The following is a 16,100-nucleotide window of genomic DNA, read 5'->3' as shown; positions in this document are numbered from 1 at the left end:
CCCACAAACTTTTGTGTAAAACTAGATTTACCTTCACAGCTCCATGTCTATCGTTGGCATGAACTTCGTTATCACTTCTTGGAGAGCAAGATCGATTGTATCCCTGAGTTGAGATTAAATCAATCGTATCCCTGAGTTGAGATTAAATCCTTAATCATGAGAAAAGTAGATGCATTGGGTGAATTACCCCTTCCAACCATTTCCTCAAAAAGTACCAGAGCCTCATTGAACTTCTGTTGTTCAACAAAACCTTGGATGATAGCGTCGTAAGGGCCACTATCAGGCAATACACCATTCTGGTCCATTTTCACTAACAACTCTTTAGCTTCATCCAAAAACCCTTCTTTACAAAGACCGCGTATCATGATATCATATGTAACGAAATCAGGTTGTAACCCCTTGGAAGAAAGTTTAATAAAAAGATCCCTTGCACTTTCAAGGTTATTATTCTTGCAAAATGCATCAATCATGATATTGTAAATGACAATATTGAGACCTAAACCTTTATTTTCAATCATGTGAAATAATGACAATGCTTCATCTATATGCCCAGTCTTGCAAAGCCCACTCAACAACATGCCATAAGTTTTAATGTCGGGAGTTAGGCCAGCGAGTTCCATCGCATTGAGAAGTTCTCGACCAACTGTAAATCTACCAACCCGAGAGATACCTGTGAAGATAGTGGTAAAAGTTGCAAGGTCAGGCTTCAAACCCCTTTGAGGGATTTCTCGAAAGAGATTGATAGCCCTGTCTATTTTCATATTCTTGCAATACCCCCTGATTAAAATGTTATAACTGATGATGTCAAATTCAAGGCCCCTATCCACCATGGTATCAAAAATTCTCATTGCTTCATCCATTTGGCCTTGCAAACAATACCTCTGCATTAGACTAGTGTATATGACGACATTAGGATCCATGCCTCTTTCTCTCATGACATCAAGTAGCCCCTCGGCTTCCTTTTCCATCCCTTGATTGGTAAGTGCACACACCAACACACCAAATGTACGAACATCTGGCGAAACACCACTATCAAACATTTCTCTTACCATTCCTTGAGCCTCCTTTAACTTTCCACAATTGTAGAGGCCACGAATCAAGGACATATAAGTGACAACATCCGGACGCATAGCTTTTCCATTCATTTCTAATAACAAGTTCATAGCGTCATCTACCATCCCATCCTTGCACAGACCGTCAATGATCATGGTATATGCTTTGGTGTCGGACTTAAACCCTTCCTCTTCCGCTCTCCTAAAAAATCTAACAGCTGCTCCGGTGTTTCCCTTTTTGCAAAGCCCATTAATAATCATTCCATGCATAACCTCATTGGGCTCAATATCTCCCTTTCTCATTAATCTCTCGAATAAATCAACCGCTTCAGTAGTTTTATTTTGCATAATAAGTCCCTTTATCAGGGTGGCGAAGGTAGCTACATCAGGTGTATAACCGCGTTTGAAGATGCCACCTAACAGAGAGAACCCAAAACCTACTTGATTCACGTGACAGTAACAGTTAATTGCAATATTTGAGGTGTACAAATCTACCCGAATGCCTAGTAACTGCAACTTTTCAAAACGAGAAAGAGCCTCAACGAAATGACCCGCTTTCGCAAGATTCCCTAACGCTGTATTGATATCAAAAATGGGTGGGGAAGGTCGGATTTGGGAAATCCGATTGAGAAACTCTCGAGCTTCTTGGAGCTCGTTGGGTTTAACAGAGCTCTTTTTCCTCGACAGCGGAGGGTGTTTTTTTGGACCAACAGTTGGAGAACTACTAGGGTTTCTAGAGTGAGAATGAATACGAGAGGAAACAATCTGAGAAGGGTGTGGGGGTAGAGAGAGAAGAATACCTTTTGGGAAAAAAGAAGAATCCACGGGACTGATTACACCAATCGTCTCCATCCTCTTTCTTATCTGTTGTTGCAGTACTGATCTCTCAACTATATCTCCATTTTTAGCATACTGGTTTCCACAAAATTCATTATGAAGGAATCTAAAACCAGGCGAGGGAGGCAGAAGTTTTAGGGAACCCCAATCTTATTGAACAGTGGAGTATATATAGGGTGAACGACATTGGCTTTTCTCATAGAAGAAGCCCTGAATAAACCATTTGCGGGGTTGAACGATCTCACCCGTCCGTTCATGAATTTTATTTCGAGATTTATTGTTGTAATTTAACCTCCCCATTTAACAGAGTGGTGACAAATTTGATTTCCAAAAGTTGAGGGAGTGGTTGATTAGTTTTTTAGTTTGGGATGATTAATTTAACCTCCATATCGAATATATGGTCCCACTAATTATATGCAATTACGTAAAAAAAATTATTATTTACGCTCCACTTTGTACTGATGGCGCTACACTTTATTCATAAAGTTACTAGTAATTTCACGTTTAAATTGGAGCGCCATCAATAAAAAGTGAAGCGCGAAAATCAATTCCCATGCAAATATGAGAGAGTGCCGAGAGATCCTATGTTCTTATAACTATTTTACTTCAGACATGAGTTTCTTAATATGGTGCATAGAAATTCTACAAATTATGTACAAAAGTAATTTATTATTTTATCTTAAAATTACACGACTTTTTTCGTGAGAGCCCCCAAATTTGGGACAAAGGGAGAATGTATTAAGTACCCTTCCCAGGGAGGAAGAAGGTTTACCACACACCGCACCTAGCATCCCAAATCATAGGCTTTGGCTTGTTTAGTTGATTTTATGTTTCCTTAATCTTGTATTGTTTCTTAATATATATAAATAGAGCTTCTCCACTTCTCTCAAGGGAAAAAACCAATACATATGACGCATTAAGACCCTCAAAGAAGTAGTAAGTCATATAGGGCTAACAATTTATCAGCTCCAACAATGTCACCAAAAATGGCATGGCTACGCCGCTCACACTTTAGAATTGAATTAGTATCACCAGCTTGGTTCGGAAATTAGTGATCTGGTGAATAAGGATAACACCCTCTCTCTTTTAATCTTAGAATAACACCCTCGAGAATAGCAAACGCTTTGACAAATATTTTTTTACAAAAATATCGCATCCGCGATTATCTCAAAGGTGGCCTGAGGAGATGGATACCATTTTGTGTTTGGGTGAGCACCCAAAAAAAAAGGGTAAGTACCTTCATGTAAAAAGGTGTATACCATGTTTCTACCACCCTCCTTTGCTCTCTATTAGTGTTGGCATCTGGTGTCCTATTCATTGGGATAATGAAGTAATGGAAAACTTGTCTTGCTGCAGCTTCTAGCTAGGCTTTAACAAATGCCCTGCACCATTAAAGAATGAGAGTGCAAATTAGAACTTGATGTATATATGAGTTAAAAGTTTAGGGTTATCTAGCTTGAATATCTATTTATTGAGCAACATGTTGCACTAAGCAATACGGACACGACACGTACACTCCAACAAGCAAATTTAAAATGTGGAGGACACGACATGTCAGAGACGCTATAAACTATTTGCGGGCACTATGGCAACACTTCTTGAACTTTCCAAATACACCACCTGAAAAATGTTTTATAATAAGATGTTTTGCAATCTTTCTTGCACAATGCCTTCATAATAAGATGTTTCGCATTCTTTGGAAACACAACTGGTACAATTGGCTTTGAAGTTACAGATATGACAGTGAGCCGTGCTATCCACACAGATTTCTATGCACAAATTTCAATGTGGGGCCTACTACGAGTCCCGCACAAATAATCCGAGCCATTCATTAAATGTAAAACATTTTTTCGAGTGTCCACGCGAAAAATCAACTCAATCCGATACATATAGAGGCTCGATCTAATCATCTAACTTTTCATTCAGATTTCAGAATAATGAAAGGTTAAATGATTGGATCAAGAGCCTATAGGTATCGGATTGAGCTGATTTTTGGCAGGGACCTTGAAAAAATATTTTACATTTAATAAGCGGCTCAAATCATTCAAGTGGGACCCAGAAGGGGCCCTACATAATGATCTGTGCTTGATATATATATGTATGAAAAGTCTGCGTCAATGGACTTTCTGTATGACAGTTAAACCCATAGTTTGTGTTACCACTGGATATATTATTATTCCCTCTGTCCCTTTTTAAGTGTCTTACTTCATCATTCTAATTTATTAAAAAGACATCATCAATATACATTTCACATTAACTTTTTCCTCTATTTTCTCTACTTATCCATCATCATTACAGTTTTACTCACTAACTTTTCAAAATGAAATTTACTTTTATAGACAAAATAGACAATGCACCAACTTCTACCCACTAACTTTACAAAATTGACACTTATTAAAGGACAACCCAAAATGAAATACTGGATTCTAAATAAGGGACGGATGGAGTAATTCGCATAGATGACATATTCCATAAATGTACACAAAAACAAATTGCAGTGTGTCGTTGACTGTTGTATCCTGAGGTTTGTTACTAAAACTCGTCGTGTAATCTACAAGTCTTGGGGATTCAATAAAATCAGGAGCTAATTGAAAAATATGGATTTCTGATCATTAGTTGTTTATAATTGAGACCAACAATTTCTTTGATATTTTAGAAAGAACAGTGACTTACATCAGTAAACAGACTGGGAATCCAGAGTGCGTGGAAATCGATTTACAAAGTTTTAAGGAATCAATAGGTTTAATTGATACATTAAAGACAAATTACACAAAATTGAATAGTTAAGGGTACGAAACTGAAATTTTCTCACACAAGGCATGGAAATCTCTTCTCCCCGTGTCTCTGACTTTGTGCGTTTCTGCCAGTTAAAAGAGATACAGTAAAGGATGCAAGGGAGCACCTTTCTAGTTGTGGCTTCAAAACAATCCATCTCGCAATTATGCAATGGCTTAGGTCTCCAAATAGGCACATGCCCCCTTTCCTTCGTCTTGAACTCCGATGTAAAAAAAATACATCAGTCTCTAGCTGTCAAGTTCACCTCTTGCGTGTTATCAAACAGAGAAATGCTAGGTGCAAAGAAAATGGACAAAGAAAATACCCTTAGAGTGTACATGAACAGCTCAGATGCACTGCACAGTGAATATGAGCCGTCCATGTACAGTTTAAGAGTATTTTATTTATCAAATTTCTTTGTCTCTAGCACTCCTCTATCAAACAACATTGCAAGCTGTGGGGGTTCGATTTGACGGAACCTTGACCATGAAAAAGGCTGGGATCCTCCCTCCGCTGCTCCGCACTCCCGCCGCTGGACTTGCAACAAGTCACTAGGGCTAGGACAGCCCAGTGACCCTCTGATGATCAAGTTAGATCTCAAGGGAAGAATGTAGATCTAGAGTTAGAGAAGAATGACCTACCTCTCCAGATGTGTCTCCCTTTGTATTTATAGACTTAAGTTTACTTAACCTCCAAGCCAGCGCGTGGAGCATACGCTCGGGTAACCGGCTCGAATGACTTCATATATGATGAGTGGAGCAAAACAGTTACGGAGCACATGACCAGATCTGATCCCAATGATTACATTTGCTATATTATCCTCATGGCCCCATCTGGCGTAACTGCTTCTTTTGGTGGCTTCGGGAACATCGAAACAAATACATTGCAAACTGCAGATGGCTACCGAAGCAGATACAGAAGCCTTGTAACCGAGCGATAAACTGAACAGTATGTCGGGATCATTAGCTTTTACAAAGTTGCTGGACAGAACCTCACAAGGCATCGGTTCAAACCACTTGACCAGGTTACCAAAGACGGTAACCGAGGCCACCCCACAAGCCATAACCTAGCAACAGTTTTATACTCTTCATCATGTCGAGCCTTGCCCATTTCTAGAATTGACCTGGGGTGTAACAAGGCAGAGTGGAAATTTTGAAGATATGAAGTAATTGCACGAACACAACAAAAGAAAGAAAACTAGGGTTACACTTTCCGATTGAAATGCAAGATAAAAGGCAAGTCATATTAACCCAGCATGAAACAAAGCATTACTCTTAGCTCCACATTTGAATTCAAAGACCCAGCCAAAGGTATACGATTACAAAAGTAAATTGCTATTGCTATTGCTATATTAACTTACGACACAAAATAAGCAATACAACGACATGGACATTTGTACCATATCAAGAAGCACAAACACTTCTATGAAGGAGGCATGTCGTGAAAAAAAAAAAAAGGAGCTTGTCCGCACTTCTTCAACACGTCTTACATAAAATTAAATTCAAATACTTTTACGACACTTTGCAGTTATGTAGCACAGACACAGACACAAACATGGACACGGACGTAGCAAGAGACATTGCAAAAATGAATAAATAGTATTTATTGTCAACAAGTGGAAGCATAATTTTATGTAGAAGTATGAAGCATCATATATACATCATTTACACTTTTAACCCATAATTTTGAAGTATTACACATTCCCCCCCCCCCCCCCCCAAAAAAAATTAAAATTAAAATTAAAATTAAAAAGTACAAATTAAAAATTGCATATTTAACCCCTACCGTGTCCCTATACATGTCCCCGCCGTGACCCCCGTATCCCCACTGTGTCCCCATGAATAATAAATTAAATATAATATAATGGACACACCACGTGGTGTATCTCACACGTTTTTTGTCGTGTCCCCAGCGTGTTGGACATAGATACAACGACCTGTAGGAGTGTCGGTGGCTTGGTGCTTCATAGCTTTGCTGGCACTTTGGCACACTTGAACTCTCCAAATACACCATGTGAAGAAGATACGTTGGATAGCTTTGCTGGCACTTTGGCACACTTCTTGAACTCTGCAAATACACCACGTGAAGAAGATGCTTTTGATTCTTTGGAACACAGCGTCTTTATAATAAGATGTTTTGCATTCTTTGGACCACAACTGGTGCACTCCATGCAGTTTCAAACGTTAATCACATGAATACATAAATTTGCATAACAAAATTCGGCAATTGTTTTGCATTCTTCAGAATGCAATTGGCTTTTGAGATACGAAAATGACGGCTGAAGTATAGTTTGTCTTATATCATAAGTCATTAAACAGCTTTCTCTTGAATATACTCACTATGAGAACTGAGAGAAAATCCAAATAGGCTGAATTCTCAAGGAGGGCCTGCATTGGTATTTTAAGCAGACCAAGAAACTATCAGCCACAGGTACTTTTTTTGAAACAGCAATCACAAGGAGGGCCCGCATTGGCAGGAAAAGCAGAGCAAGAAACTATAGTTCATAAAGTGCTGCTGAAAATGTGGGGCAAATATATCTATACTCCAGCACAGACATACTCAAAACTACGGTCAACTAGACATTAGAGGCATCGACATAGTAATTGAAAAGTGGACAAGGAACCATATGCTTGATCATTACCTTTTCTAGTTCCCTTTAAAAAGAAGAAGAAAAGAATCTCCATCAAGCGCTACAGAAAAAGATCATAACCTGGTATAGTTTTCCAATTTGATGGTTAGAACCTGCATTTTTTATACTAACGGCAGCTGAATCCGTTGACAGATACCATACTTTCTGGGTCATGGAGCATCAACAAATCCCTAGATGCATCTTTATATTGTCGCCCAGGAAAGGGTTTGGGTAGGGAGAACTCTTGGATTCTCAAGTTTTAGAAAGTACTTATCATAATCTATGTCCCCTATGTTATGCTTCCTCCCAAAGCATTCCAGCATCTGCCATTCCGGGTGCACCCTATGAAGCGAAGTCAGAGAAGGGGAAAGACATGGAATTGATAGGGAACCGCAACAAAGTGGCCAAGGCAGGGGTCCGCAAAAACTCAATTCGTCAGTTTGAGTCTGACCAATTCGTACACCGCCATTCACCCTTCATTTTTGTACTTGCTTCCCCCCGAATAAAACTGAGATACGTGGATGAGATGGTCAGTAACAATGGTCGCATATACATAATCGAAGCAGTAGGATGTCGTACAACTATAACCAAAAAAGTAGAAGCAGTCATTTGAATATCAGATCAATATGTTGAACATTCCACAACAAGTCGTCCGACAGCATTGCCCATAGGGGAATTTCAAACCTTCATTGACAGAATAAAATTGTTTCAGGCCTAGAATTCTTGCAACTGAAAAATAAACACATACGAGACTTACTAGCTCAGAAACATAATGGTGGCTAATGGATATCACCCCTGAGCCAATAGCCAAATTATTGCACCATAAAACGTCTACCATGTACACAAGGCAAGCCTAAAGATGGAACACAAATTGACGGTACATTCAAAAAAATCAGGTAGGTTTCTTACAATTTCAAAGTATCATGGCAAGACCTATAATTAGTATGCTTCTGATTCTCTTAGAATATCTTGTATCCACTAACCTATGAAACACCGACACGCCTAACTCCTTACCATATCTGCTTGATACACAACGGGGACACGGTTGGGACATGCTAGATGGCGCGTCCACTTACATTAACAAACTTTAAGCAGGCGACACACAAGGGAAAGTTCGTGGACACCCCTGTCTTAACTTGAACATGGGTGGAAACATGACAGTGATCACTTATAATAGTAAAAGCATATTCCCAGGTCTCAATTTATAATCCGGAATTAAAATCTACAATTTAACAATTAAAAAGTAAGAACCGTACTGATCTTATAAGTTTGATGGTATCAGGATAGAATGTTCACATGAATAACAATGTGGAATGAGACAGTCAGTAACAATGTTCTCGAATACATAATCAAAGCAGTAGGATGTCACACCACCATAATGAAGAAGTAGAAGCAGTCATTTGAACATCAATCAATATGCTGAATATTCCACCACAAGGCATTTGACAATTGAGTCATTGACACCATGTTTTCATAGGGTAACAAAGACCTTGATTGACAGAATAAAATTGTTTCACGCCTAGACATTTCACCATTGAAAAATAAACACATATGAGACTAGCAAATAGTCCAACAGCTTAGGGTAATAATGGTGGCTAACGGATATCACCTCTGAGCCAATACCGACATTATTGCACCACAAAACCTCTACCATGAACATAAGGTAAGCCTAAAAATGGACACAAATTTACTGTACATTCAAATAAATCAGTTGGGTTTCTTCCATTTCTAAACTATATTGGCATGACCTATCATCACTATTCTTATGATTCTCTTGCAATATCTGGTATCTACAACCCTATAAAGCGCTGACACACCTAACAGCATACTGTATCTGTATTAGACATGCCGGGGACACATATAGCAGTATGGGACATTCTAGATGGCGTCTCCACGTAATTTTACTAATTTTAAACAGGCAAGACACCAGGTACATATCAAGGATTCAACTTCAGCACGGGTGGAAACATTACATTGATCGATTTATAATAGTAAAAGCTTATTCTCGGAAATAAAAATATGACAGTGATCAATTACACCATTTAAAAAGCAAAAAGTAAGAATCATAAAGAAGCCATAAGTAATTGTTGTATCTAGATAGAATGTTCACAAGCCTAATGTCAATACAAATGCATATATATTCTTAGCCGTGTCCCCCGGCATGTCTGTGTCCCCATTCATTTAGAGTTGTCGCGAGTTGTGTCTGTGTCTGACACGTTTGCAATACGGTTAAGAAAATCCCAGAGATGTGTTTTGTTCCCAATTCAGGACATGGTAACTTGTGCTATGTTACGAGGTGCTCAAATGAAAAATAATACGAAGATTCCAATGTAAAGAAAAACAATAAAAAAAAAATAGCTACAGATTTCAATAGGGACTGTTCTAGAAGAAAAAACTCAAGTGGCCACCACCTCCAATTCATACAAATTAGAGTTTTTTTGCTAATCGTTAATCCCAATCTACTTTATCCTATGGGACTTGAGGAGGATGATGGGTTCTTACAAAATCGAACCCTACCCAAGGGAGGCACCAACTACACCCCACTACACTTGCACACAAATTAGGGTTCAAGAGGGCACATCACCCGTTTCATACTACGTTGCTGAAATAGATAAAGTTCAAGTGGGAACATTACCCACCAGCACAAAAGAAATCAAAAGGCTCGAACTATAGCTTGATTACAGAGTTAAATCTTGAACTATCCTACTTGAGCCATATCTATATCAGCCCGATGGCCACAAGAACATACTAACTAGCAACAAAAAGTAAAGTCTTGTGCTCGCACCAACAAAGAAACAAAAGGTGAGCATCTCCATGTACACCCTATACATCATAGACAAGCCAGTAGAAGTCTAACACATTTCACAAAAGCACTGGCATACTTCAAAAGACAAACTTGCCAAATAGTAGATGGCTTCAAGTTTTCAACTGAACCAACCATCTGCAATCAATGTACATAAGGTGTTAAGACTTACATTAGTCTTTAATTGAGTTAAATTTCCCCGTTTTATAAGCCGTAAGGTACCTTATAGTGCGAAACTGTATTTTAGTAAGCGAAAATGATTGAGGTACCGATGGGGGTGTAGGGATTTCGTACTGACCGGCCGCGCCGGGCAGTCTTCGGCCACCGGACGGCCGATCCGAGCCGTCCAAAAATTCTAAAAAAGAAAACCGAGGGGGCCGGCGCGGGAATTAACGGCATCCAAGGTGTGTAGGGTGCTAGATCCGAGCACCCTTTTTTCGTGTATATATGTATATACGTGTATATACACGAAAAATGGGTGCTCGGATCAAGCACCCTACACACCTTGGAAGCCGTTAATTCCCGCGAGAGCCCCCTCGGTTTTTTTTTTTAAAATTTTTGGATGGCTCGGATCGGCCGTCCAGTGGCCGGAGACGGCCCGGCGGGCCGATCGGTACGAAATCCCTACACTCCCATCGGTACTTATAGCATTACTCTTTAGTAAGGGTAACCAAGTCTGGAACTCTGTCCTATATGAGACAGGTTCTTAAAATGTACCAGAACAACAAAGATCAGTGGAATGCAACATAAATCAAGCCTATGCCACTTGACACTCCCCTTCCATTTGAAATCCCCTTCCATTTGTCCTTTCTCTTCCACTTGACCGTCCTATGCCACTTGACATTCCCCTTCCACTTGACCTCCCCCTTCCATTTAACCTCCCCCTGCCCTGCACCATTATATTATCATTATAAGAGTGCTAATTAGAACTTGATATAGAAGTCAAAATCAGAGGGTTAAGAGCTTTAACGTCAATCCTCAATCTCTAGCTTGATTATGTATTTACTGTGCACCATGTTGCAGTAAGGCGTACAGACACGGACAGGATACCACTACACCAACTACCAGATTTTGGAAAAATGGTGGACTTGACACATTAGGGATACGAGATACAAATCTGTATGTTCATCTTTCGCATACATGGCAGTGGAAAAAAAAAGACAATAACAAGAATAAGGCAACTAAACTAAAATTCTTATTTGTCAACTGTCATTGCATTATTCCTAATAATTGTCCAACATAAGGTGCTTCATCATGCACTTGTCATTATAATGTATCAACCATAATCTAAGACACAAAATGAAGAATTTCAGATGCTTTTACTACAGTAAAGACTTGTCCTGCAAGCCTCTAAAGAGTGTTCTAAGGTATTCAAAGCATGCCCCAGATTGTCCACGAGAACAGAATTTTAAACTTTTGGACACTTACACTTTGAACGTGGAATAGTTGTCCGGAGAGTGTCTGGGGAGTGCTGGCGCGTGAGAAGCTTCCGACACTGGTAGCTGACCTCTGGCAAGGTGTCTATACTCCATAGATACTGCATAATACTCTAGCCTGAATTAAGGAGATACAAATGAAACCAGATTTCCTCTAAAAGCAATATAATTGTGCAGACTTTAAGGTCGAATGCTTCAAACTCACTGAGCAATATAATTGTGCAGACTTAAATTCCTAAAGCTACAAACTAACTGCTCTACCTGATCCTTCCCTTTCCATCTCAGTAATACAGAGTAGCGTGCATAACAGTACAGCATAGAATGACATGGAAATACCATAGTTCATCAAAATTAAAAGCAAAAAGAACAGTTGTAAATTCATTAGGAATTTTTGCAGCGTCAGCACCGAGGACTATGATGGAGGTTGCTGGACACAGCGGTGATGAATAAAAAATTTAACTGGGTAACTTCAGACTTTAGAAATGATTGAAACAAACTAAAGGAAAACATGACTAATGTCACTGTAGCCAACCATGACGAGTCAACATGACCAAACGTGACAGAATCAATATAGCTAGCATTATTAAGCCTGTTTGTTGCTACTTGTGACAGTCAGCACCTTTGATGCCACAGTAAAATCTTTGGTTTCCAAATGGGTGAACTGGACTCACACTTATGATGCAGGCCCCACGTTAGGGGGGAAACCACTCAATGGAAATTGTTCATGGAGTGTAAAGATCGTCAAACTAAGAAAGAAATGTCACCAATGTCACCCCTAATTAGGGGTGGCAAACGGGCGGGTTTGGGTCAAATTGGGTAAGTTGTTATTGGGTTGGGTCTTTAATGGATTATTGACCCATTTAGACCCATTAACTATGAGTCTAATTACCCATACCCATACCCAACCCGACCCATTTATTTTAAAGCAAACCCGACCCGCTCATTAACCCAATTACATATATACTAAAAATTATGATCGAAAAATTAGAAAAGTAAAAAAAATTTATGATCGAAACTCATAAATTTTTTCAAAAAGACGAGAATAAGTAATTTTTTTTGTCTTATTGATTTTTTTTGTCTTTATTCAAAAAATTATAAGTTTCAATCAAATTTTTTTACTTTTCCGATTCCTCTCATCAAAACAAATTAATAAGTCACAAAAATTTGACACAAAACAAAAAAAATGCAAAAAAAATTTGAATAAGGACAAAAAAATAAGTCAATTTTTTAATCCAAACCCTTTGCGGGACTACCATGAGAGAAATTTATTCACGGCGGAGCACAATTTCACAGGTCCATTCGCGCAATTAATGGATGAGATGTGTTTTCAATTTTGACTGATCAAAATAATTGTTACCGGTCACAATTGATTTTTAATTCGGACCATTCAAAATATTTTTGGACGCGTGTGATTTAGCACAAAACAATTGAATAAAAAAGAGAGAGAAGGCCATGCTCCTGGGTGGGGTGGGGTGGGGTGGGGGGAGAGAGAGAGAGAGAGAGGAGAGAGAGAGAGAGAGAGAGGGAGGGGGCCGTACTAGATTTGAGCGGGGTGGTTTGGATTTATTGGGCTTCCCAATTGCAAAAGAGACAGAATTTGGTGGGTTACTTTCACTGCCCATTGGGTCATTTAAGTTGACCCAATTGATGCCCAATTATGACCCAACTAATAATGGGTTAGCTGGGTTTGAACCCATTCTTACCCAACTAATAAATGGGTTGGGTTGGGTCTATTTTTTAGTTGATGGATCTGGGTTTGTTAATGGGTCTGGGTTCAATTTGACACCCCTACCCCTAATAAATAAGGAAACTGTAAAGATACATTTTTTTCCTTCATTTCCCCGTTCTCCTTCTGTTTCATTCCCCTTCAAAATGCAGAGAGAACTGACTATCAAGAATCAAGTCCAGAAGATGCCTCCAGTGTGAAGATCAGACTCTTTGGAGAGAAAGAACGCTGATATTTTACAACCACAGATTGAAAGGAACAGTGGGATTATTGAAGCACCAGAAGAGGATGTTGGAACTCATTCTGGTAGATTGAAAGGAGATCAAATAATTATCCCAAGGGATAAAGACAAGAGTCCATAAGAATCTCCAACATGTGATAATGGTAAGAATATAAGAATTGAAGGCCATACTATTTGGAATATAGATATCCCTGTTGATGCCCCTTGGCCTCGAATGACTTCAAACCTCGATGAAATCCCAGAATGATATTGTGAAATAGACATCATTCTGCAGGCAACAACTTCCTCAACCACAGGTTCCTCAAAAGACCTTGAATCATATCAAGTGTTTTCTTTTTGCAGTATGCATCAACAAGGACATTGTACTTAACAATATCGAGACCTAAACCCTTTTTTCCATCATGTGAAATAAGAATATTGCTTCATCAATAAGCCCACTTTGGCAAAGGCCGTCGAACAAGAGACCACAAGTTTTAGTATCGCGATGTAGGTCGGCAGGTTGCATCTCATTAAGAATTTCTTGGGCAAGAGCATATCTATCTATCTGAACCAGACCTAGCCATATAGTTCTAAAAGTAATGATGTCGCATTTTAGACCCAGTAGACGCATTTCTTGAAGGAGATGCAGGGCCTCGCCAAATTTCATGTTCTTGCAATATCCATTGATCCAAATGTTATAGCAACATGTGTCTGGATGAATGCCCCTATCCACCATGGCTTTTAACAATCTCATTGCTTCGTCCATCCGGCCTTGTAACAATATCCCTCCATGAGCCTAGTTTATGTGACTGCATCAGGACCCACACCTCTTTCTTCCATGACTTCAAGTGACATTATTTGCACGAATATCTTTGCTATTCATTTCTACTAAGAAATTGAGAGCGTCATTCGCCAACCCATCCTTGCAAAGACGGTCAATGATCATGATCTATGTCACGGTGTCATGTTTTAAACCTCCTTTCGCTATCCTCAGAAAACTAATCGCCGCTCACGTGTTTCCCATTTTGCAAAGCCTATTTAGAAACGATCCATACATCGTCACATTGGGTTTGATTTCACCCTTTTTGACTACTTTCTCAAAATAACTCCAAGGCCTCATCAGCTTTATCTTGTCCAATAAGTCCATCTAACAGAGTGTTGACGGTAACTACATCAAGCGTATAACCGTGTTTGAAGATACCGCCTAAAAGAGAGAACCCAAAGCCAACCCGATTCACGTGACAGTAGCAGTAAATTGCATTGTTGAAGGTGTACAAATCTAGCTCAATGTCTTGTAACTGCAACTTGTTGAAAAGAGAAAGAGCCTCATCAGCTTTATCTTGTGTAACAAGTCCTTTTAACATGGTGTTGAAGATAACTATATTAGGTGTATATCCGTGTTTGAAAATGCTGCCTAAAAGAGAGAACCCAAAGCCAACTTGATTCACGCAAGAGTAGCAGTTAATTGCAATGCTAAAGGTGTGCAAATCTAGATCAATGTCATGCAACTGTATCTTGTTGAAAAGAGAAAGAGCCTCATCGGCTTTATCTTGTGCGATAAGTCCATTTAGCAGAGTGGTGAAGGTAACTACATTAGGCGTATAACTGCGTTTGAAGATACCGCCTAAAAGCGATAACCCAAAGCCAACCATATTCACGCGACAATAGCAGTTAATTGCAATGCTGAAGGTATACAAATTGAGCTCAATGTCTTGTAACAGCAACTTGTTGAAAAGAGAAAGAGCCTCAACAATTTTATCTTGTGCAATAAGTCCATTTAACAAAGTGGTGAAGGTAACTACATCAGGCGTATAACCGCATTTGAAGATACCGCCTAAAAGCGATAACCCAAAGCCAACCATATTCACACGACAATTGCAGTTAATTGCAATGCTTAAGGTGTACAAATCTAGCTCAATGTCTTGTAACTGCAACTTGTAAAAAAGAGAAAGAGCCTCATCAGCTTTATCTTGTGTGATAAGTCCATTTAACAGAGTGGTGAAGGTAACTACATCAGGCGTATAACCGCGTTTGAAGATACCGCCTAAAAGCAATAACCCGAAGCCAACTCGATTCAGGTGACAATAGCACTTAATAGCAATGGCGAAGGTATACAAATCTAGCTCAATCTCCGTTAACTGCAACTCGATGAAATGAGAAAGAGCTTTGCCGTACTTACCCGACTTCGCAATAATCGCCAACGCCTTATTGATTTTGAAAATGGTTGGAACATCATCTTGCGCAAGGCGCAGATTCCCCGACCTGGGTTTTCTTTTCAACAACCTTTCTCTTCCAAAACTGGGTTGGGGTTTTGCTTGGCTGATGATGGTCGCAGAAGGAGTAGATCTTCTAGGGTTTATAGTGTTGGAATGAGAATGAAGGGCAAAATATGAAAGGTGGGGAGGAGAGAGAAGATTACCTTTTCGGTAATTAGCGGATTCCATGGGACTGGTTACAGAAAAAACCCCAATCTGAGTCATCTCTTCTCCGTCCGCTCTCTCTCTCTCTCTCTCTCTCTCTCTCTCTGCGTAAGTGAATTCGAAGGATGAGGATATTCCAAGCTCACCTGGTATCCCAAATTTTTCGAAGTCACACAGTACTTGCATTCTAATTTTTTAAATG

General features: G+C 39.4%; 2 protein-coding genes and 1 long non-coding RNA gene across 3 annotated transcripts; all 3 read right to left on the bottom strand.

Annotated features, from left to right (window-relative positions):
* Positions 1 to 119: 119 nt before the first annotated feature.
* LOC131323975 (pentatricopeptide repeat-containing protein At1g63330-like) lies at positions 120 to 5,727 on the bottom strand. The gene is made up of 3 exons (XM_058355808.1): positions 5,470 to 5,727; positions 3,127 to 3,252; positions 120 to 1,964 (listed from the first exon to the last, which is right to left on the bottom strand). The coding sequence occupies exons 1-3, from the start codon at positions 5,725 to 5,727 to the stop codon at positions 120 to 122; spliced, it is 2,229 nt and encodes a 742-aa protein (XP_058211791.1).
* A 2,024-nt stretch (positions 5,728 to 7,751) lies between these two features.
* On the bottom strand, positions 7,752 to 12,294 carry LOC131324159 (uncharacterized). Its single transcript, XR_009199245.1, has 3 exons — positions 11,525 to 12,294; positions 10,814 to 10,985; positions 7,752 to 7,977 (listed from the first exon to the last, which is right to left on the bottom strand). It is a non-coding gene; the product is annotated as an uncharacterized LOC131324159 (long non-coding RNA).
* Positions 12,295 to 14,575: 2,281 nt separating this feature from the next.
* Positions 14,576 to 15,958, bottom strand: LOC131323974 (pentatricopeptide repeat-containing protein At1g62930, chloroplastic-like). The gene has a single exon (XM_058355806.1). It carries the CDS (start codon positions 15,956 to 15,958, stop codon positions 14,576 to 14,578), a length of 1,383 nt encoding a protein of 460 aa, XP_058211789.1.
* Positions 15,959 to 16,100: the final 142 nt, after the last annotated feature.

Source organism: Rhododendron vialii, chromosome 4a, assembly GCF_030253575.1.
Source record: "Rhododendron vialii isolate Sample 1 chromosome 4a, ASM3025357v1".
NCBI classification, from domain to species: domain Eukaryota; kingdom Viridiplantae; phylum Streptophyta; class Magnoliopsida; order Ericales; family Ericaceae; genus Rhododendron; species Rhododendron vialii.
Note: the sequence above shows the minus strand (reverse complement) of the source record. Positions and strands in the feature narration are given on the sequence as shown.